Source organism: Cherax quadricarinatus, chromosome 44 (assembly GCF_038502225.1).
Source record: "Cherax quadricarinatus isolate ZL_2023a chromosome 44, ASM3850222v1, whole genome shotgun sequence".
Classification (NCBI taxonomy): Eukaryota; Metazoa; Arthropoda; class Malacostraca; order Decapoda; family Parastacidae; genus Cherax; species Cherax quadricarinatus.
This window is the reverse complement of record NC_091335.1, coordinates 17,304,293-17,329,399: the sequence shown is the minus strand read 5'-3', so window position 1 is coordinate 17,329,399 and position 25,107 is coordinate 17,304,293. Positions and strand designations below refer to the sequence as shown.

The following is a 25,107-nucleotide window of genomic DNA, read 5'->3' as shown; positions in this document are numbered from 1 at the left end:
ATAATTCTTGAATCTTAACCCTTAAACTGTCCAAACATAGATCTACGTTTGCGTGCGTAGTGCTCCAACTTTGATTTTCTCCATAAGAAAGCATGTAAAAAACGTAGATCTACATTCGGAGTGCTATGTGAGCGAACGCAGATATACGTTTGGACAGTTTAAGGGTTAAGAGTGGTCAGGAAGTGGGATGACCTTGGTGAGGAAGTGGAGGAGGCAAGTTCCATACATAGTTTTAAGAGCAGGTACGACAAGGGCCCAAGAGGCTAAGAGGGAGTGAATCTGAAGAGTGGCAAGTGTTAAGAGGCAGGACTAGGATCCGAGAATCAACCTCTGCAACCCCAAATAGGAGAGTACAGGCAAAGACAAAGACAGACACATGATATTTCTTTCTTTTTTCCTTAGACAATCATGCCCCTACCTCTCAAAACCTTCACAATCTCTATCCAAACCTTTCATCACCCCTGAATTTGTAGCCCCTTTCCCCATCCTTTTCACTAAATTATCTTGAATCATCCTATGACATCCAAGAGAATGATTTTGAGAGCACTTCTATCCTCGAAGTTCGGCCTGAGGCCAGACTTCCTTATCAAGTGCCTGATCATCCAGATGAGCTGCTACAAACCATTGTGCAGGCTTATGTCGTCATCACAACCAATGCAAACAAACCTTTTTCTTCTGTTCCATGCATAATAACTAATATTTCCACATCATTGTTTCATTCCTTATGCTCAGCACAGTTTTCACACCACTCACTGATCTCCAACATACATCCACTACTTCCAGCCTCCTCCTCCTCGCTGCAACATTCAAAAACAATACAAAAACTCTGACACCATTAAACTTTTGTATCTGCTGGTAAAAAATATTCCACAAACACTCCAGCTACTTTCTTTCCTTCATCTATTCTGTAACTCACCTGAGCTTATAAAGCTCCATCTGCCAACACATCCACTCCAAAATATATAAATATAATTACAGTGGTACCCCAAGTTTCGGACTTAATCTGTTCCAGGAGCTAGTTCTAAAGTCGAAACTTTCGAAACTCGAAGCAGTATTTCCCCTAAGAAATAATGTAAATCCAATTACAGTGGACCCCCCGGTTATCGGCCGGTTCTGTTAATGGCCAACGCAGTTATCAGCCGGTTTTTCGGCACCCGGTTATCGTCTGTTAATTCAGTTATCGGCCGTTTGGGACGCGTCCATCCACCAGCTGGGGCCGCTTGCGCATCAGCTTGGCTTTGTCTCTCGGTAGCTGAGGAAGCTTCTGCTCATACATCCAAACATTTTGCTTGTTTTCCATTACCTTTAGTGGTTTTTTGCAGTGCAACTGTGAAATAAGTAACCATGGCTCCAAAGAGAGTTCCTGTGGTAAAGAAAGTGAGAAACACCATGGAATTTAAGCATGAAGTGATAGAAAAGTTTGAAAGTGGTATGAAGGTGGTGGAAGTTGCCAGGATGTACAGCAAGAATAAATCATCAATTGCATCCATCCTGGCAAAGAAAGAACAAATCAAAGATGCTAATGTTGCAAAAGGAGTAACATGTCTAACTAAACAAAGGCCACCAATAATGGAAGAGATGGAAAAGTTATTATTATTGTGGATTAAGGAAAAAGAATTAGTGGGAGACAGTGTTGTGGAGTCCATTGTTTGTGAGAAGGCAAGACAGTTGCATGAGGATCTTGCAAAGAAAATGCCTGGAAGAAGTGCTGGAGTTTGTGAATTTAGGGCCAGCAAATGATGGTTTGATAAATTTAAAAAGGGTAGTGGCATACACAGTGTTGTAAGGCATGGTGAGGCTGCAAGTTCTGACAAATGCATGGCTGAAAAGTATGTTCACGAATTCCAGAATTATGTAAAGGCTGAAGGATTTGAACTCCAACAAGTGTTCAACTGTGACAAAACAGGCGCCTTGGAAGAAAATGCCAAACAGGACCTACATTATCTAGGAGGAAAAGGCATTGCCAGGACACAAACCTATGAAAGACAGGCTTACTCTTTTGTTGTGTGGTAATGCTGGTGGGGATTTCAAAGTGAAGCCTTTACTCGTGTATCACTCAGAAAAGCCCAGTGTGTTCAAGAAAAACAATGTCATGAAGAATAGATTGTGTGTGATGTGGAAAGCTAATCATAAGGCAAGGGCCACAAGGCAAATTTTCAAAGAGTGGGTTAATGATGTGTTTGGCCCAAGTGTGAAAAAATACCTCCTGGAAAAGAAATTGCCACTCAAGTGCCTCCTGTTACTGGACAATGCTCCTGTACATCCTCCAGACTTGGAAGACCAAGTGTTTAGGGACTTCAATTTTATAAAAGTGAAGTTCTTGCCTCCTAACACCACTCCTCTCCTCCAGCCCATAGACCAGCAGGTCATTTCTAACTTTAAAAAACTCCACACAAAACCAGTGTTTCAAAAGTGCTTTGAAGTGACGTCAGACACTCAGTTGACCCGAAGACAGTTCTGAAGGAATCACTTCACTCTCCTCCATTGCATAAGCCATATAGGTAAGGCTTGGGAGGGAGTGACTTCCAGAACTTTGAACTCTGCTTGGAGAAAACTGTGGCCAGATTGTGTCCAAGAGAGGGATTTTGAAGGGTTTGAGGCTGACCTTGACCCTGCCGGCCCTGTGGACTCTATTGTGGCACTGGGGAAGTCCCTGGGGTTGGAGGTGAGTGGCGAGGATGTGGAAGAGTTGGTGGAGGACCACAGGGAAAAGCTAACCACTGAAGAGCTGCAAGAGCTTCATCTTGAACAGCAACAGACTGCAGCTGAGGAACTTGCTTCAGAGGAGGAGAAGAGGGAATGAAGGAGGTGCCTTCTTCAGAGATTAAAGGTGTGTGCAATGTGGACTAGGGTGCAAGCTTTTGTAGAGAAACACCACCCTGACAAAGCAGAAACAAGCCATATCTGCAACATGTTTAGTGACAAAACCCTGTCCCACTTCAGGGAAATCTTAAAGAGATGCCAGAAACAGAGCACTCTGGACAATTATTTTGTGAAGGGAAGTAACCCCAGAGAAGGCTTTGCTATCTAAAGTGTTTATGGAGGGGGATTCCCCTTCCAAACACTAACTCCTCCCTCTTTCCTCCTCCCTATCTTCCAGAAGCCAGCATTAGCCACCAATAAAGGTATGTAATACAGGTACCATCCGACTTACGACCAATCTTGTTCCGACCAACCGGTCGTAAGTCAAAATGGACGTAAGTCGAACCTTTGAAAATTGCCGACATAATGGGTAGGGCATAATGTTAAACCTTTCCTATATAAACTACCTACATAATACTGTAATGTAATGTACAATCATTATTTCATTCTTTTTACCATAATTTACTTCTACTGTTATATTTTAATTATTTATGTACTGTATATAATGTATACATGGTAGTGAACTGTATTGTAAATTTTACATCGCATACAGTATCTATCTATCTATCTATCTATCTATCTATCACTCTCTATCTATCTCTCTCTCTCTCTCTCTCTCTCTCAGGTACACGTAAGTGAAGTTATCATACATAGTATAAATTACCTAGGATAACCCAAAAAATCCAGACAAAGTGCTATACAGTAGATCTGTGCTCCAGTGCCTTAAATTAATAATAATATTAATAATAATTATTATTATTATTATTATTACAATAATACATATGTACTAATATTAATAATAATATTATTATTAAACTACGTATAATATAATCATCGTGTCCACTCATTACTTACCTTAAAATATCTGAAGTCTTAATGTAGAGTGAGAGGTGAGTAAACAAGATTAAATGAATAAACGAGAGAGAGAATGAGAGTGTAGAAGGTTCACGAATTATGTAAACAAACGTTGTTGTTGTTGTTGTTGTTGTTACCAGCAACAATGTTTATATGTTATGTAGCATGTTTATTATATAATTTTGAAAAAAAAAATCATAGATGGATTAAGCAAAATGTCTATATTAACGTTTTATACACATTTAATGTGCCTCAGTGATTATTATTATCATCATTATTAATATGGCATCTTCAAGACCAAGTACACTCTTAATGAGTGGCTCTGAGACAGACAAGCAGACAGACAGACACAGGTAGACAAAGACAGACACAGGTAGACAGAAAGACAGACACACAGGTAGACAGAAAGACAGACACACAGAAAGACACACACAGGTAGACATAAAGACAGACACACAAATAGAAAGACAGACACACAGGTAGACAGAAAGAAAGACACACAGGTAGACAAAGACACAGGTAGACAAAGACACAGGTAGACAGAAAGACACACAGGTAGACAGAAAGACACACAGGTAGACAAAGACAGACACACAGGTAGACAGAAAGACAGACACAGATATACAGGCAGACAGATACAGACAGGTTTATGTGCAACAGTGAAAACAAATAGAGTTCGAAAGTAAGAGCCTTTCTTGCCACAATCTCCAGTGCAAGATTCAGACTTCATCTTAGGGGCCATGGTGAAATTTACTGTCCAGTTAGTACAGTTAATACAGTATGATGCTGCTGATAGGGCAGGGTTACTCAAACTGATGCTGCCTGCATGACGCATTGCCGCCGTGAGTACTGTCAAATATATTGTATAGCGGTGTGCATCAGCCGGCCCAGCCCAGCTGCCAGATGCATGGTCTTAAGTCGAGTGGACGTACGTCGAGCAGGTCATAAGTCGGATGGTAGATTTTTTTTTTTTTTTTAACAAGTCGGTTGTCTCCCACCAAGGCAGGGTGACCCAAATTATTTTTTTTTTTTTTGTGAATATTTTTGTTTGGAACAGATTAATTGTACAGTGGACCCCCGCATACCGTACGCATCGCATACCGCTCAATCCGCATACCGCTCGCTTTTATCGCAAAAATTTTGCCTCGCATACCGCCCAAAAACCCGCTCACCGCTCTTCGTCCGAGACGCGTCCAATGTGCGCCCTTAGCCAGCCTCACATGTGCTGCCGGTGGCATTGTTTACCAGCCAGCCTCCGCGGTAGCATCCAGGCATACAATCAGAACATTTCGTATTATTACAGTGTTTTTGGTGATTTTTTCTGGAAAATAAGTGACCATGGGCCCCAAGATAGCTTCTAGTGCCAACCCTACAGCAATAAGGGTGAGAATTACTATAGAGATGAAGAAAAAGATCATTGGTAAGTATGAAAGTGGAGTGCGTGTCTCCGAGCTGGCCAGGTTGTATAATAAACCCCAATCAACCATCGCTACTATTGGTGGTACAGCTGCTGCTGCTGTTGTACCACCGTCAGCTGCTGCTGCTGCTGTAGTACCGTCTGCTGCTGCTGTAGCATCGTCTGCTGCTGCTGTAGCATCGTCTGCTGCTGCTGTAGCACTGTCAGCTGCTGCTGCTGTTGTACCACCGTCAGCTGCTGCTGCTACTGCTGTAGTACAGTCTGCTGCTGCTGTAGTACCGTCTGCTGCTGCTGTAGCATCGTCTGCTGCTGCTGTATCACTGTCAGCTGCTGCTGCTGCTGCTGTAGCACCGTTGTTGGTGTGGCTTATTGAGAATACCAAGAAACAATTAACCCCAGAGGATTTGCCATCCAGGATAACCCAAAAAAGTCAGTGTCATCGAAGACTAACTTATTTCCATTGGGGTCCTTAATCTTGTCTCCCAGGACGCAACCCACACCAGTCGACTAACACCCAGGTGAACAGGGAAAAATGCCTGGAACTAGTGCTCATATTGGTGAATTTAGAGCCAGCAAAGGTTGGTTTGAGAGATTTAAGAATCGTAGTGGCATACACAGTGTGATAAGGCCTGTTCTGGAAGAAAATACCAAACAGGACCTACAGTACTCAGGAGGAAAAGGCACTCCCAGGACACAGTGTCTCATCAGTCATTGCTGCATCTTCAATAAAGGTAAGTGTCATTTATTCTTCATTTAGTAGAGTAGTACATGCACAATATATATTGTGCATGTATCCTTCTCTTTGTGTGTAGGAAAATGTATATTTCATGTGGTAAAATTTTTTTTTTCATACTTTTGGGTGTCTTGCACGGATTAATTTGATTTCCATTCTTTCTTATGGGGAAAATTCATTCGCATACCGATCATTTCGCATAACAATCAGCCCTCTTGCACGGATTAAAGTCGCTATGCGGGGGTCCACTGTATTTCCATTAATTTTTATGGGAAACATTAATTCGGTTTTCGGCCATTTCAGTTATTGGCCGACCTTCTGGAACGGATTACGGCCGATAACCGGGGGTCCACTGTAATTTGTTCCTGCTGTCAAGAGGCATGACAAAATAGTACTTCAATAAGACACTATTATCAACTCTATGGCTTATTTATCTATCACAATTCATCTAATATGACATAATAAACAATATAAATAACAAAAACCTGATATACATTCTAGAATGAATAAAATATGTATGTCATTACGTATGTGGTAGCAGGGGAAGACGCAGTCGCAGGCATTCTTGCTCCAGCTATGAAAACGTCTTCCCATTCTTTCCTCTTTCAGATGTGTTAGTATAAGAGAAAACGGAGTTTGTAATGCTAACTGTATTAGATCACTTCTTTTCATAAGAAAACCATAATGTAGAAATGAAATGGTGTGTACACCATTTACATACCTTGCAGAATATAGGCTTTCAACTCTAAAACTTGCACTTGTGCTGGCATTCAGGAACACATTAAAATCATTAAGTGTTTGTTATTAGTCATGGAGATGCCATATTAATAATAAGGGCAATGTTATTTTATTATCACAATGGCCGATTCCCACCAAGGCAGGGTGGCCCGAAAAAGAAAAACTTTCACCATCATTCACTCCATCACTGTCTTGCCAGAAGGGTGCTTTACACTACAGTTTTTAAACTGCAACATTAGCACGCCTCCTTCAGAGTGCAGGCACTGTACTTCCCATCTCCAGGACTCAAGTCTGGCCTGCCGGTTTCCCTGAATCCCTTCATAAATGTTACTTTGCTCACACTCCAACAGCATGTCAAGTATTAAAAACCATTTGTTTCCATTCACTCCAATCAAACACACTCACGCATGCCTGCTGGAAGTCCGAGCCCCTCGCACACAAAACCTCCTTTACCCCCTCCCTCCAACCTTTCCTAGGCCGACCCCTACCCCGCCTTCCTTCCACTACAGACTGATACACTCTTGAAGTCACTCTGTTTCGCTCCATTCTCTCTACATGTCCGAACCACCTCAACAACCCTTCCTCAGCCCTCTGGACAACAGTTTTGGTAATCCCGCACCTCCTCCTAACTTCCAAACTACAAATTCTCTGCATTATATTCACACCACACATTGCCCTCAGACATGACATCTCCACTGCCTCCAGCCTTCTCCTCGCTGCAACATTCATCACCCATGCTTCACACCCATATAAGAGCGTTGGTAAAACTATACTCTCATACATTCCCCTCTTTGCCTCCAAGGACAAAGTTCTTTGTCTCCACAGACTCCTAAGTGCACCACTCACCCTTTTCCCCTCATCAATTCTATGATTCACCTCATCTTTCATAGATCCATCCACTGACACGTCCACTCCCAAATATCTGAATACATTCACCTCCTCCATACTCTCTCCCTCCAATCTGATATCCAATCTTTCATCACCTAATCTTTTTGTTATCCTCATAACCTTACTCTTTCCTGTATTCCTTTTAATTTTCTTTTGCACACACTACCAAATTCACCCACCAATCTCTGCAACTTCTCTTCAGAATCTCCCAAGAGCACGGTGTCATCAGCAAAGAGCAACTGTGACAACTCCCACTTTATGTGTGATTCTTTATCTTTTAACTCCACGCCTCTTGCCAAGACCCTCGCATTTACTTCTCTTACAACCCCATCTATAAATATATTAAACGACCACGGTGACACCACACATCCTCGTCTAAGGCCTACTTTTACTGGGAAATAATTTCCCTCTTTCCTACATACTCTAACTTGAGCCTCACTATCCTCGTAAAAACTCTTCACTGCTTTCAGTAACCTATCTCCTACACCATACACCTGCAACATCTGCCACATTGCCCCCCTATCCACCCTGTCATATGCCTTTTCCAAATCCATAAATGCCACAAAGACCTCTTTAGCCTTATCTAAATACTGTTCACTTATATGTTTCACTGTAAACACCTGGTCCACACACCCCCTACCTTTCCTAAAGCCTCCTTGTTCATCTGCTATCCTATTCTCCATCTTACTCTTAATTCTTTCAATAATAACTCTACCATACACTTTACCAGGTATACTCAACAGACTTTTTTTTTTTTTTTTTCAACAAGTCGGCCGTCTCCCACCGAAGCAGGGTGACCCAACAAGGAAAGAAAATCCCCAAAAACAAAATACTTTCATCATCATTCAACACTTTCACCACACTCACACATTATCACTGTTTTTGCAGAGGTGCTCAGAATACAACAGTTTAGAAGCATATACGTATAAAGATACACAACATATCCCTCCAAACTGCCAATATCCCAAAACCCTTCCTTTAAAGTGCAGGCATTGTACTTCCCATTTCCAGGACTCAAGTCCGACTATATGAAAATAACCGGTTTCCCTGAATCCCTTCACTAAATATTACCCTGCTCACACTCCAACAGATCGTCAGGTCCCAAGTATCATTCGTCTCCATTCACTCCTATCTAACACGCTCATGCACGCTTGCTGGAAGTCCAAGCCCCTCGCCCACAAAACCTCCTTTACCCCCTCTTTTCAACCCTTTCGAGGACGACCCCTACCCCTCCTTCCTTCCCCTATAGATTTATATGCTTTCCATGTCATTCTACTTTGATCCATTCTCTCTAAATGACCAAACCACCTCAACAACCCCTCTTCTGCCCTCTGACTAATGCTTTTATTAACTCCACACCTTCTCCTAATTTCCACACTCCAAATTTTCTGCATAATATTTACACCACACATTGCCCTTAGACAGGACATCTCCACTGTCTCCAACCGTCTCCTCGCTGCTGCATTTACCACCCCAAGCTTCACATCCATATAAGAGTGTTGGTACTACTATACTTTCATACATTCCCTTCTTTGCCTCCATAGATAACGTTTTTTGACTCCACATATACCTCAACGCACCACTCACCTTTTTTCCCTCATCAATTCTATGATTAACCTCATCCTTCATAAATCCATCCGCCGACACGTCAACTCCCAAGTACATGTATCTGAAAACATTCACTTCTTCCATACTCCTCCTCCCCAATTTGATATCCAATTTTTCTTTATCTAAATCATTTGATACCCTCATCACCTTACTCTTTTCTATGTTCACTTTCAACTTTCTACCTTTACACACATTCTCAAACTCATCCACTAACCTTTGCAATTTTTCTTTAGAATCTCCCATAAGCACAGTATCATCAGCAAAAAGTAACTGTGTCAATTCCCATTTTGAATTTGATTCCCCATAATTTAATCCCACCCCTCTCCCGAACACCCTAGCATTTACTTCTTTTACAACCCCACCTATAAATATATTAAACAACCATGGTTACATTACACATCCCTGTCTAAGACCTACTTTTACTATGAAGTATTCTCCCTCTCTTCTACACACCCTAACCTGAGCCTCACTATCCTCATAAAAACTCTTAACAGCATTTAGTAACTTACCACCTATTCCATATACTTGCAACATCTGCCACATTGCTCCTCTATCCACTCTATCATATGCCTTTTCTAAATCCATAAATGCAATAAAGACTTCCCTACCTTTATCTATATACTGTTCACATATATGCTTCAATGTAAACACTTGATCTACACATCCCCTACCCACTCTGAAGCCTCCCTGCTCATCCACAATCCTACATTCTGTCTTACCTCTAATTCTTTCAATTATAACCCTACCGTATACTTTTCCTGGTATACTCAGTAAACTTATTCCTCTATAATTTTTACAATCTCTTTTGTTCCCTTTCCCTTTATATAAAGGGACTATACATGCTCTCCGCCAATCCCTAGGTACCTTCCCCTCTTTCATACATTTATTAAACAAAAGTACCAACCACTCCAACACTATATCCCCCCCTGCTTTTAACATTTCTGTCATGATCCCACCAGTTCCAGCTGCTTTACCCCCTTTCATTCTACGTAATGCCTCACGTACCTCCACCACACTTACATTCTGCTCTTCTTCACTCCTAAAAGATAGTATACCTCCCTGGCCAGTGCATGAAATTACTGCCTCCCTTTCTTCCTCAACATTTAAAAGTTCCTCAAAATATTCTATCCATCTACCTAATACCTCCCTCTCCCCATCTACTAATTCCCCTACTCTGTTTTTAACTGACAAATCCATACTTTCCCTAGGCTTTCTTAACTTGTTTAACTCACTCCAAAATTTTTTCTTATTTTCATTAAAATTTCTTGACAGTTCCTCTCCCACTATATCATCTGCTCTCCTATTGCCCTCTCTCACCACTCTCTTCACCTTTCTTTTACTCTCCATATACTCTGCTCGTCTTATAACACTTCTGCTTTGTAAAAACCTCTCATAAGCTACCTTTTTCTCTTTTATCACACCCTTTACTTCATCATTCCACCAGTCACTCCTCTTTCCTCCTGCCCCCACCCTCCTATAACCACAAACTTCTGCCCCACATTCTAATACTGCATTTTTAAAACTATTCCAAACCTCTTCAACCCCCCCACTACTCATCTTTGCACTAGCCCACCTTTCTGCCAATAGTCGCTTATATCTCACCTGAACTTCCTCCTCCCTTAGTTTATACACTTTCACCTCCCTCTTACTTGTTGTTGCCACCTTCCTCTTTTCCCATCTACCTCTTACTCTAACTGTAGATACAACTAAATAATGATCCGATGTATCAGTTGCCCCTCTATAAACATGTACATCCTGGAGCCTACCCATCAACCTTTTATCCACCAATACACAATCTAACAAACAACTTTCATTACGTGCTACATCATACCTTGTATATTTATTTATCCTCTTTTTCATAAAATATGTATTACTTGTTACCAAATTTCTTTCTACACATAGCTCAATTAAAGGCTCCCCATTTACATTTACCCCTGGCACCCCAAATTTACCTACTACTCCCTCCATAACATTTTTACCCACTTTAGCATTGAAATCCCCAACCACCATTACTCTCACACTTGATTCAAAACTTCCCATGCATTCACTCAACATTTCCCAGAATCTCTCTCTCTCCTCTACACTTCTCTCTTCTCCAGGTGACTTATCCCCCTATAATTTTTGCACTCTCTTTTGTCCCCTTTGCCTTTATACAAAGGAACTATGCATGCTCTCTGCCAATCCCTAGGTACCTTACCCTCTTCTATACATTTATTAAATAATTGCACCAACCACTCCAACACTATATCTCCACCTGCTTTTAACATTTCTATCTTCATCCCATCAATCCCGGCTGCCTTACCCCCTTTCATTTTACCTACTGCCTCACGAACTTCCCCCACACTCACAACTGGCTCTTCCTCACTCCTACAAGATGTTATGCCTCCTTGCCCTAAACACAAAATCACAGCTTCCCTATCTTCATCAACATTTAACAATTCCTCAAAATATTCCCTCCATCTTCCCAATACCTCTAACTCTCCATTTAATAACTCTCCTCTCCTATTTTTAACTGACAAATCCATTTGTTCTCTAGGCTTCCTTAACTTGTTAATCTCACTCCAAAACTTTTTCTTATTTTCAACAAAATTTGTTGATAACATCTCACCTACTCTCTCATTTGCTCTCTTTTTACATTGCTTCACCACTCTCTTAACCTCTCTCTTTTTCTCCATATACTCTTCCCTCCTTGCATCACTTCTACTTTGTAAAAACTTCTCATATGCTAACTTTTTCTCCCTTACTACTCTCTTTACATCATCATTCCACCAATCGCTCCTCTTCCCTCCTGCACCCACTTTCCTGTAACCACAAACTTCTGCTGAACACTCTAACACTACATTTTTAAACCTACCCCATACCTCTTCGACCCCATTGCCTATGCTCTCATTAGCCCATCTATCCTCCAATAGCTGTTTATACCTTACCCTAACTGCCTCCTCTTTTAGTTTATAAACCTTCACCTCTCTCTTCCCTGATGCTTCTATTCTCCTTGTATCCCATCTACCTTTTACTCTCAGTGTAGTTACAACTAGAAAGTGATCTGATATATCTGTGGCCCCTCTATAAACATGTACATCCTGAAGTCTACTCAATAGTCTTTTATCTACCAATACATAATCCAACAAACTACTGTCATTTTGCCCTACATCATATCTTGTATACTTATTTATCCTCTTTTTCTTAAAATATGTATTACCTATAACTAAACCCCTTTCTATACAAAGTTCAATCAAAGGGCTCCCATTATCATTTACACCTGGCACCCCAAACTTACCTACCACACCCTCTCTAAAAGTTTCTCCTACTTTAGCATTCAAGTCCCCTACCACAATTACTCTCTCACTTGGTTCAAAGGCTCCTATACATTCACTTAACATCTCCCAAAATCTCTCTCTCTCCTCTACATTCCTCTCTTCTCCAGGTGCATACACGCTTATTATGACCCACTTTTCGCATCCAACCTTTACTTTAAACCACATAATTCTTGAATTTACACATTCACATTCTCTTTTCTCCTTCCATAACTGATCCTTCAACATTACTGCTACCCCTTCCTTTGCTCTAACTCTCTCAGATACTCCAGATTTAATCCCATTTATTTCCCCCCACCGAAACTCCCCTACCCCCTTCAGCTTTGTTTCGCTTAGGGCCAGGACATCCAACTTCTTTTCATTCATAACATCAGCAATCATCTGTTTCTTGTCATCCACACTACATCCATGCACATTCAAGCATCCCAGTTTTATAAAGTTTTTCTTCTTCTCTTTTTTAGTAAATGTCTACAGGAGAAGGGGTTACTAGCCCATTGCTCCCAGCATTTTAGTCGCCTCATACGACACGCATGGCTTACGGAGCAAAGATTCTTTTCCACTTCCCCATGGGCAATAGAAGAAATAAAGAAGAACAAGAGCTATTTAGAAAAAGGAGAAAAACCTAGATGTATGTATATATATATATATGCATGTGCGGGTCTGTGAAGTGTGACCAAAGTGTAAGTAGGAGTAGCAAGATATCCCTGTTATCTAGCGTGTTTATGAGACAGAAAAAGAAACCAGCAATCCTACCATCATGCAAAACAGTTACAGGTTTCCGTTTCACAGTCATCTGGCAGGACGGTAGTACTTCCCTGGGTGGTTGTTGTCTACCAACCTACTACTATAACCAACCTACTACTAAGGGCAATGTGTGGTGTAAATATTATGCAGAAAATTCGGAGTGTGGAAATTAGGAAAAGGTGTGGAGTTAATAAAAGTATTAGTCAGAGGGCTGAAGAGGGGTTGTTGAGGTGGCTTGGTCATTTAGAGAAAATGGATCAAAGTAGAATGACATGGAGAGCGTATAAATCTGTAGGGGAAGGAAGGCGGGGTAGGGGTCGTCCTCAAAAAGGTTGGAGGGAGGGAGTAAAGGAGGTTTTGTGGGCGAGGGGCTTGGACTTCCAGCAAGCGTGCACGAGCGTGTTAGATAGGAGTGAATGGAGATGAATGGTATTTGGGACCTGACGATCTGTTGGAGTGTGAGTAGGGTAATATTTAGTGAAGGGATTCTGGAGTTTATCTGGAGTGAGTTCCGGGGGTCAACGCCCCCGCGGCCCGGTCTGTGACCAGGCCTCCTTAGGTCAGTGTCCCAGGATGCGACCCACACCAGTCGACTAACACCCAGGTACCCATTTTACCGATGGGGAACATAGACAACAGGTGGAAAGAAACACGTCCAATGTTTCTACTCTGGCTGGGAATCGAACCCAGGCCCTCATCGTGTGAAGCGAGAGCGTTAACCACCAGGCCACCAGGGAAACCGGTTATTTTTATAGCCGGACTTGAGTCCTGGAAATGGGAAGTACAATGCCTGCACTCTAAAGGAGGGGGGTTAAGGATATTAGCAGTTTGGAGGGATATGTTGTGTATCTTTATAGGTATATGCTTCTAAGCTGTTGTGTTCTGAGCACCTCTGCAAAAACAGTGATTATGTTTATGTGAGGTGAAAGTGTTGAATGATGATGAAAGTATTTTCTTTCTTTTTTGGGTCACCCTGCCTCGGTGGGAGATGGCCGACTTGTTAAAAAAAAAAAAAAAAATTAACAATCACTCTGAGGTGCATCAAATGTCGCATAAAAATGTCAATATGGACATTTTGCTTAATCCATCTATGATATTTTTTCAAAATTATATACAGTGGACCCCCGGATTAAGACGTCATCGGAATAAGTAATAATTGGAATAAGTAGTAATTGGAATAAGTAATGTTTTCGCGTCAAAATATTGGCTCGATGAACGTCACTGAACTCAGTATAAGTTATTCGTGTCGAGGCCTGAGCTGCCCAGTGTGCCATTGTTTACCAGCCAGTGAGGACAATCCCATGCATTCATACGATACATTTTGTATTATTCCATTCTTTTTAGTGCTTGTAACTGCTAAATAAACCACCATGGGCCCAAAGAAAGCTTCTAGTGCCAGCCAGCCCTTTGGTAAACGGCTAAGAGAGAGGGGAGAATGCGCCTTTTTCAGTGATTCTACAATATGTACGATACTAAAGCAGCAGAACTCTATAAAGCCTATAGCAGCAGCCAGCAATAAAGTGTAGCATTAACTATAGTAAGTTAAATGATTAATCAACAGAAAAAGGACAGCACAACCCTAACTCCTCCAATGTTGGAGGAGTTATATAGGGCAACTGACAACACCGCCGTCTCTAGTCTACCGCTGCTGCCACGTCCACCACCATGTACAGCTTATGTCTCAGTGGCCCTTATACACCCAACAACAACAACACAGCAACACTCATGACATACTTAATGACATATTTTATTCATTCTAGAGTATATGTCATGTTTCTATGTTATTAATATTGTTTATTATGTCACATTAGATGAATTGTGCTAGATAAATAAGCCGTAGAGCTGATATTAGTGTCATATTAAAGGACTATCTTGTCATGTCTCCCAACACAATTCCTAACATAAGCCAGAAACAGACCTCTCTGGAAAACTTTTTTGAGCGACAGGGGTCCAGTGACTCTCAAGCTGGTCCTAGTGGCATTAAAAAACAACGGAGGGAAGTAACCCAGGATAAGGACTTGGTACCTGAAGTCTTTATGGAATGGAATTTCCTTCCAAACAATTGTAAACTCCTCCATCCTCTCCCCTCCTCCCGTCTTCCATACATAACCATGTCTTCAATGAAGGTGAGTGTGATGTTATTATTTTTTTATTATTCATGTATCATTGTTTTCTGTGTAAGTAAATGTATATTTCATGTAGAAAACATTTTTTTTAATACTTTTGGGTGTCTCAAATGGATTAATTGGATTTCCATTATTTCTTATGGGGAAAATTCATTTGGATTAAGTCAGATTCGGTATAAGACTCTCTCTGGAACGGATTAATTACGTTATCTGGGGGTCCACTGTAATAAACATGCAACATAACATATAAATTAACATAAATATGAGATGTTTTTCCAGTCAGCTTGATGAAGTGAACAAAAACTATTCATGTCCAGGCTGGTATCAACAACAACAACTTGTCTGTTTACAAAACTCGCGAACATGGGGGTTACATACCTACCACACTTTGATACCTACCTGCCTTACTATTCACCTTGCACCCTATATTAAGACCATTAAGACTACAAATATTTTAAGGTAAGTAATGAGTGTACTGTATATGCATTTTATCGCTTTAGGGCACTTGAAATGCCTAGTATATAATGTTCACTCGAGAAACAAAGCCAGACTGACTCACGATGCCTGCGTGTGGAGGCATGCAGGCGCGGGGCAGGTGGACAGGTCTGGTACACAGTTCGAAACACTGGACATGTTCGATACTAGGGACAAAACTGGCGCGAAAAAAGCAGTCAAAACTCGAAGCGATCGATAGTCAATGCGTTCGAAACTCAGGGTTCCACTGTACATCCTCCATCCTCTATCCCTTCAATCTGGTGTCTAATCTTCCATTGCCTTGACCTCTTACTACCATCCTTGGGGAAAAGGAGTCTGCATTCACTTTTAATTCCCATGTTTTACAGTCTCCCAAATACCTCCCCCAAACTCTGTAAGCTCTTTTTTTTTTCCAAATCTGTCGCAAGTGAATTGCATTATCAGTAAACAGCATCTTTTAGCCCTCTCTCAATTTGGTTGTTGCCTCATTCACTTTCTCTAGACATACTTTGGAATCTGTCTTCCTCCTAACAAATCTTATTCCTTGCCCCCATAGATAAAATCCATGCCTCCCTTTCATCATCCTTTTTAACAAATCAAAATACTCTCTCCACATCTCCAATACCTTCAGCTTCCAATATCTTACCACTATCACTTCTAACTGACAGATTTACTCACCACATTTTTTTTTGCAAGACATTGAGCATCTTCCACCAAGGAATAGTGACCCAAAAAAGAAAAACTTTCACTGTCATTCACTTAATCACTGACTTTCCAAAAACATGTTGACATCACAGCTCAGATGACCCTTCAAACTGCAGCATCACCACTCTTCTTGTAGAGTGAAGGCACAGTACTTCCCATCCACTTCTCACATGCTTTTGTATTCTAAGGAAATTTTCCCAATACATTATTTATTCTTATTACTCACCACCGCTCTTGATCTCTCCTCTTCTGCATATTCTTTGGCTTTCATATTTATATACTGTACATTTTAAATTGCAAAAAACTTTTTCATACTAACTTTCTCTCTCCTTTCTACCCTCTTCACCTCATCATTCCACCAATCATTCATCTTTCCTCCAGCACCCACCCATCTGTATGACAAACCTCTCCTGCATGCTAACACTACATTCTTAAATCCACAAGTTACCTCTTATTTTACCACTTTTTCAAACAAGTGGCTTCAACTGTGAGAGCTCCATATTCAATAATTTCACTCAAATCATATTTTAAATTATGTTTTGTATGAATGGATTTCATTAACTAAATTCAATAAAACAAGTGTCCTATAAAGAAACTTTGTATGTTCTATACTCAAACCACTCATTTTCTAAGAAATTTCAGAATAAAAAATAATTTAAAACAATTTAATTTGATTCAAAACACTAATTTTATATAATTACATTAACTTCGAGAATATACATGAAGCTTACCTTGCCATCTATGATGTCTTGTTGTGACCGATTCACAACACCAATTATGCCCAGTTTCACAGGTATAATACGTCCACACAGTGTATCAATGGCATCAGTTCCTGAAATTCAGATTTCCTAAGTACTGGGCATAAGACATAAAATATAGACACTCTGCAAAACAGAGACCCAAAGGCATAATGTTCACATTAATAAATCTATATTTCACTTGCAGAAAAAAGTCTATGGATAGAACATGAAAAACATGAGCTGTAGGTAGAGTGAGAACAGTAGAAATGTTCCCTATAGACTTGAAAAAGCTTGGTCTCAAAGTGAAAAATATTGGAGTGTCCAGTCTGCCTGTGTCTGTTTTGTTCCTAAGTATTATAAATTAACACTTCATATTTGTTATGTCACCCTGCCTTGGTGGGAGACGGCCGACTTGTTGAAGGAAAAAAAAAAAAAAATATTGTTATGTAAATCTTATCAAAGGTAATCTTGTCACAAACATGCAAAACTGCTCATGATAAGTAGTTAACATGGTTATCAATAAGCTATGGGGGTTAAAAAGGAAGTAAAATACGGGTACAAGCTTTGAGTCATAATAGTAGGTGTTCCACCTACCACTTTGTGGTAGATGCATCCCCAGATTCTTCAGTAATCTCAGTCGGATCGTCAACACTTAATTCTTCATAACATGAATCAACTGTTTGTAAACCACCCTTTATCGGGCAGGTCCGAAAATTTTCCTACTTAAACACGTGCACCTTTACGCGTGTCATCCTACACGCGCCGCGCATCTGGATTCCCGTTCTTTAATTCTAACCAATCACAAGCCTTCCCTGAGTCGCTTCAGCTAAGTGATGATGGCGTTTGCCGCCTTCCCATTGGTTGAGAGATCAAAACAAACACTCGTGGCTTGGCGTCGCCCAGAGTGGGTTTTTTCCATCCAGTGTCACTAATATACTCTTGGATTTTACCTTCTACAATGTCGGTAAGTACTCATTGTTGTGTTTAGTGCGTACATGAATAGTTTAGGCATCTTTTGATATATACATAAAGTCCATGTGAAGCATAATGTGAGTGTAGCATGCAGTTGAAAAAAGTGCAACAAAGGAAGTACGAAAATTTTCGTACCTGCCCGAGAAGTGACATAGTACAATTTCAGTAAAATAAATATTTATAAAAAAAATTCTATTGCATATATGAATTCTGTAGTGGTCTGGATCTATACAGAATCAATGAGAAAATCAGATCAATGAGAAATTGTTTTATGGGGAGCCCTCCAGCACCAGGTCGAAATATGTCTGCATTTTGGATGACAGTGACTCAGAACCAGAGGTAGATGACCCAGAATTGCTGGATAGTAGTGATGAATACTTGCCACCGGATGCAGAGGTGTCAAGTGATGATGAGGAGGAAGAAAGACCAGCCAAAAAGCAGAAATTAGTGAAGAAAAAGAAAGGTATTACGATTGCAAGTATTGCAGCCACTCGAAGAAATTGGTCACATCCTCATTCCAGTGTTCTGTATGCAAAGTAAATCTGTGCATAAAGAGTAATAGCAATTGCTTCAGTGACTACCATACCATCAATTAGCAATATAGAATAATTGGTCTTCCTCATGAATCTCAGGAAAATGGGACTTGAAAGTTTTATTCCTTTGCAATGTGTCCATGTTGCTATTTGTTTCATTTTTATATTTTTCTAATACATACAAACTGTTTTGATACAATTTCCATTTATGTTTTTTATATTGTCTGTTTGTATAATAAATTTAAAAAATAGTTATTGGGTGTTTTATTAACAATTGCAAGTTTGCAACATTCTGATTTTTACTCCCTTTGTCTGGCAAGTGGGAAAATTTTCGGACTTCAGAGATTAGCAATTGCTTGAAAACTAACCATCAGAAATCCATTTATATAGGTTCATTGACCTTGTATCGAGTTACTCTATCCACCATAGGGAGTTCAGTTCGAATTTCTAATTTTATGCCCACTTGCCCGATAAAGGGATAATTATGTAAATCTTATCAAAGGTAATCTTGTCACAAACATGCAAAAATGCTCATGATAAGTAGTTAACATGGTTATCAATAAGCTATGGGGGTTAAAAAGGAAGTAAAATACTGGTACAAGCTTTGAGTCATAATAGTAGGTGTTCCACCTACCACTTTGTGGTAGATGCATCCCCAGATTCTTCAGTAATCTCAGTCGGATTGTCAACACTTAATTCTTCATAACATGAATCAACTGTTTGTAAACCACATTGACCACAGGGCTAATTTATATTGCAAACAGAAAATTATTGGTAGAAATGGATCATCACACAAGAGCTAACAAGCATGCAGAGAACTCAAAGAAAGGAACTGCTGTACAGGCAAGCCTCAAGCTACATAGACCCTTTACATGATGTCTCTCTGAGCTCTGAAGACATCATTATTCCATGTACAGTGGACCCTCACCTAACGATATTAATTGGTACCCGAGAACGAATATTGTTAGGCGAGTTTTTTAGCGTTAGCCGAGGCAAAATGTTAGCGTTAAAATGTATCATTAGGCGAATTTAATGTTATGCGATGCGTTCGTTAGGCGAGGGTCCACTGTACTTATTAACCTGCAATTACAACAGCAATGATATGCTCACTGTATCCTTTTTAGAGTGTTTATTTTGGTCACAGACTTTTTTTTATTTCCAGAGATTGTAATATCACTTACATTTATTCCGACATACTGCTCTTAGTGCTCTATCGCTTTGAAGATCATACTGATTCAATGAACATTTAAAAAATTATTCAATATTTGTGTCAATAAACACATTAGAGATAAAAGTTGATAATGAATTACAGGATTAGAAACAAGCATTAGACAACTGCCTGCTTCCAATTAAATGCTAAAGTTCACCCTACAGATCAGCTCCATTTTCATTTCAACATGAAATGTTCAGGATACTGTAGACAACCAGCATGATGGTCATTATTAATTTTTTTTTTCAACAAGTCAGCCGTCTCCCACCGAGGCAGGGTGACCCAAAAAGAAAGAAAATCCATAAAACGAAAATACTTTCATCATCCTTCAGCACTTTCACCTCACTCACACATAATCACTGTCTTTGCAGAGGCACCCAGATACAACAGTTTAGAAGCATTTTTTGTTTTTCACCAAGTCGGCCATCTCCCACCTAGGCAGGGCGACCCAAAAAGAAAAAATCCCCAAAGCGAAAATACGTACTTTCATCATCATTCAACACTTTCACATCACTCATACATAATCACTGTTTTTGCAGAAGTGCCCAGATGCAACAGTTTAGAAGCATATATGAAGATATACTATAACATACCCTTTCAAACTGCCAATATCCCAAACCCCTCCTTTGAAGTGCAGGCATTGTACTTCCCATTTCCAGTACTCAAGTCTGGCTATATAAAAATAACCAGTTTCCCTGAATCCCTTCACTAAATATTACCCTGCTCACACTCCAACAGATCGTCAGGTCCCAAAAACCATTTGTCTCCATTAGCTCCTATCTTAAATGCTCACACATGCTTGCTGGAAGTCCAAGCCCCTTGCCCACAAAATCCTCCTTTACCCCCTCCCTCCAACCTTTTCGAGGATGACCCCTACCCCGCCTTCCTTCCCCTACAGGTTTATATGCTCTCCAAGTCATTCAACTTTGATCCATTCTCTCTAAATGACCAAACCACCTCAATAACCCCTCTTCAGCCCTTTTGACTAATATTTTTAGTAACTCCACACCTCCTCCTAATTTCCACACTGAATTCTCTGCATAATATTTACACCACACATTGCCCTTAGACAAGACATGTCCACTGCCTTCAGCCGCCTCCTCGCTGCAGCATTTGCAACCCAAGCTTCAGACCAATACAAGAATGTTGGTACCACTATACTTTTGTACATTCCCTTCTTTGCCTCCATGGATAATTAATTTTATATGATGATAAAAAAATTCAGCTGTGCTAATCACTTGATGATTCTGCTTCTAACAAGTGACTTCTTGTTATTTAGTCTTCACAAGTAACAAGTAATTTGTTCAGATAATTTATACAAATTTGTAACCTAATCTTCTTCTGGAATTGCATTAAATTTTGGTTAAAAGTAAGTTAATACTGACACTGCAAACTGCCTGCGTAAGTTACATACGAAGTCAATACCAATGTCTGTGAAATTTATATTATCTAACACATGTACCACAAAAGAAACTGACAATATGTATGTACCAGCATCCATTAGGTCCAACTTCGTGACAACAGCTAGTGTTCTTCGACCATCAGGATCAACTTCTTTAGCCATTTTAAGACTTTCAGATGTGGCCATGTCCATGTTGGCTGAGGTGACTGCCAGAATAATAGAATTGGGATTTCCAATATAATATAAAATCAATTCATGAATCTGAGTCTCTATGTCATCTGGTTGATCGCCAACTGGTACCTAGGGATGAGAGTAAGTGATGATAAATAACTGGGATGGAAAACTTTTTAATTTTTAGTGTAGAGCAATATAACAAGAACATAAAACTACATGTATTGCTTCTAATTATGTTCTAGCCTCACAGTTTGTATTAACCTTGTCCCATGAACTTTAAAAAAAATAAAATAAAAGGATGATTCAAAATGAAGCAATAACCAGGGTACTAATGAGGATACCAGAAAGCAAAATAAAATATGCAGTAAAGGAGAGAGGAAATGAAAGTACAGTAGTACCTTGGTACTCTAACAGCTCCTAACTCAAACAATTCGGTGTTTGAACGCTTTGTTCAGTAAAAAAAATCACTCGGTAGTCGATCATTTGCTCAGCACTCAACCAAACAATGTGCATCAGTCTCCCCACAGCTGTCTCTCAGTGCAAAACTTCGCTGAGCTTTGCTGTAAACTATTTTGTGTTTCTTCGCATTTCTTGGTGTTTTTTATATTATCTGTATAAGTAAGTCACCATGGGGCCTAAGAAGATTAGTGATAACAGAAAAAAAAAATATTATTATTATTATTATTATTATTATTATTATTATTATTTTTTTTTTTTTTTTTTTTTTTCAACAAGTCGGCCGTCTCCCACCTAGGCAGGGTGACCCAAAAAAGAAAGAAAATCCCCAAAAAGAAAATACTTTCATCATCATTCAACACTTTCACCACACTCACACATTATCACTGTTTTTGCAGAGGTGCTCAGAATACAACAGTTTAGAAGCATAAACATATAAAGATACACAACATATCCCTCCAAACTGCCAATATCCCAAACCCCTCCTTTAAAGTGCAGGCATTGTACTTCCCATTTCCAGGACTCAAGTCCGACTATATGAAAATAACCGGTTTCCCTGAATCCCTTCACTAAATATTACCCTGCTCACACTCCAACATGGGAAAAATTCGTTCACTATTCGAACAGCCTTCTGGAACGAAAGAAATTTGAGTACCGAGGTACTTCATATATCTGTTGCTGCTACAAGGAAACATACTACTTTATCTATTCCAAGACATTTAAAAAAAAAGGTTGTACAAACAAGTTGGATGTGGGACAGCTAATGTCATGTGCACAGCCAAGATTAAAATTAAAACTGAATTGTTGAATATTATTGGAAGATTACTTTAATAATGTTTAGTGCAAAGTTTTAGTGCAATGGCTGACCTAACCAAACTCTGGGAAAGCCCTCCCTCAAGGGTCACTTGGCATTTTTTTTTTTTTAATCAGAGGGAAGTTCTACACTCACTGGGGTCATACATACCCTGTGGAATAAAGAGGCATTTTAGGTTTGATCCAAGGAAGGAGAAAGGTGCTAAACCCATAGGGGTCATGCAGCCCCTGGAGAATAAAAAGGTATTTTGGGTATGATCCAAGGAAGGAAAGGGCAAGTCCAATTCCTTGTACTTAGAGCCCTTCAACAGCATCAAGGCACCTTCCATGAGAGGTGGTAACTTGACACTACATGCAAGACTCCCAGTAAGTTTAACACTTACACATACTGTACCATACTATACGTATACAGTATACAGGAGGGCCCCACATACATGTATTCATTACCATCTTTTTGATGTTCCATGTTTTTGGTGGTTTTCAACTGATCCACTGTTCATTATGTTTGGTATTTTTTCCATTTTTTCGCCGTTTTTGCACAACAGTTGTGTAAGGGAAGAGCAACTGGCATGATATTTTAAGGTAAGTATTGTATGTACTGTGTAATTATTATAATTCTGTATCTGTTTTTTTATGCATAGCTGCATTGAGCACCTAATATATGATAGTGTAAACATGTTGTCAGGCACTTTAGATGCATTTGGTATAGAAAAAAATTATATTTTCCTCCCAATGGCGATTTTCGCTTATCACCGGGACCCTCCTGTATTACAGACCAAGGGGGGAGAAAAAAAAAAGGACATGATAAAAGACAAAAATGTGCATGAAAACTTGGGAACATTCAGTCCAAAAACAGGTGCTGACACTGCCTTTGACACAAAATTATCCAGCTCACGATATCAGCAGGGCATCAAAACTGTCCCTGTTGGCAGAAATTTAAATGTTTGCTAGAAAATAAAAACAAATTAACTGCTCAGTATATGTACTTCCTTGAGAATCCATTAATTTACTTCAAAAACTACACTACAATACTGTAGCTCGACAGGGTGTTCCGAAGCCCAATTGCTAGTGCACTCAGCTCTCACACTGAGGTCCGGAGATCGAATCCCTGGAATGGCTGGAAAACATTCGGACATGTTTCCACAAGACACCTGCTATCCATGTTCACCCATCAGTATAAAATGGCTACTTGGGTGTTAGTCAACTGGTGTGGGTCGCATCCTGGGACAAAACTGACCTAATTTGCCCGAAATGCTCTGCATAACAAGCGGCTTTCTATATAGTAGTATGTCACTTATGTCAGCTAGGCCTATATACCCTGCACATGTACTTGTAGAAATAAAGTTATTATACAGTGGACCCCCGGTTAACGATATTTTTTCACTCCAGAAGTATGTTCAGGTGCCAGTACTGACCGAATTTGTTCCCATAAGGAATATTGTGAAGTAGATTAGTCCATTTCAGACCCCCAAACATACACGTACAAACGCACTTACATAAATACACTTACATAATTGGTCGCATTCGGAGGTGATCGTTATGCGGGGGTCCACTGTATTATTATTTATTACTAGAAGACTTACTTTAGTTAGGCCTGGTAAATCCACGACAGTTAAATTTACAACTTTATCAGAGAAAATTTTGAGTCTGATTGGCTCATTACATATTCCTTTGTTGTTTCCTGCAATTCTGGCCGTTTCTCGCTCTATTTCAGCTCTGACTTCATCAAAATCTACAAAGATTTTTTCCTTAATGTGAAGAAACTGTGCCCATTCCTCCAGCTCCAGTGTGCCTGTAATGAAAATTTACCACAAAGTTTAGCGTTAGAAAAAATTAAGTCCATACAGGTATTTTTAAATAAGAAATTTATCTTATTCATGGATCACTATATAATATGCATAGTACTGGCTTAGACAATAAAGCCTCTGTATTCACTAATCAGTTTTTTTTTTTTTTTTTTGCAGGAGGGGGGATCCCCCCACTATCTTTTTGCAAAAGGGGGCAGGGCCCACACACTGTCTTTTTGTAGGAGGGGGTTATGCAACCCACAAAAAACAGCCTCCCACAGGTCACCTTTGCCCTCTCATGTTATCATGGGGACCACTGCACTGTAGGTGTTAACTTACTGAATTTATGGCAATTTTGGATATTTTCTCCACTGCCTTTTCAACTAACACATTTATAATTTTTTACCATGTTAGCTCTCTCTCAAAGTAGGATGACCCCAAAGAAGGAAACACTTTCACCATCATTCAATCAATAGTTGTCTTGCCAGAACTGTGTAAACATTTATAACTCTCTGAACTGCAATATTCCCAACCATCCTTCAGAGTGCAGATCTCA

General features: G+C 39.9%; 1 protein-coding gene across 6 annotated transcripts in view; it reads right to left on the bottom strand.

Moving 5' to 3' along the window:
- Drp1 (dynamin related protein 1) overlaps positions 1 to 25,107 on the bottom strand; it is a 137,253-nt gene that overhangs the window by 102,285 nt on the left and 9,861 nt on the right. For all 6 annotated transcript variants that reach the window (XM_070094146.1, XM_070094147.1, XM_070094150.1 and 3 more), the window contains exons 3-5: positions 24,348 to 24,556; positions 21,411 to 21,621; positions 17,196 to 17,296 (exon numbers count right to left, since the gene is read on the bottom strand). In XM_070094146.1, the coding sequence (XP_069950247.1) occupies positions 17,196 to 17,296; positions 21,411 to 21,621; positions 24,348 to 24,556 (521 nt within the window). The remainder of the gene's footprint in view (positions 1 to 17,195; positions 17,297 to 21,410; positions 21,622 to 24,347; positions 24,557 to 25,107) is intronic.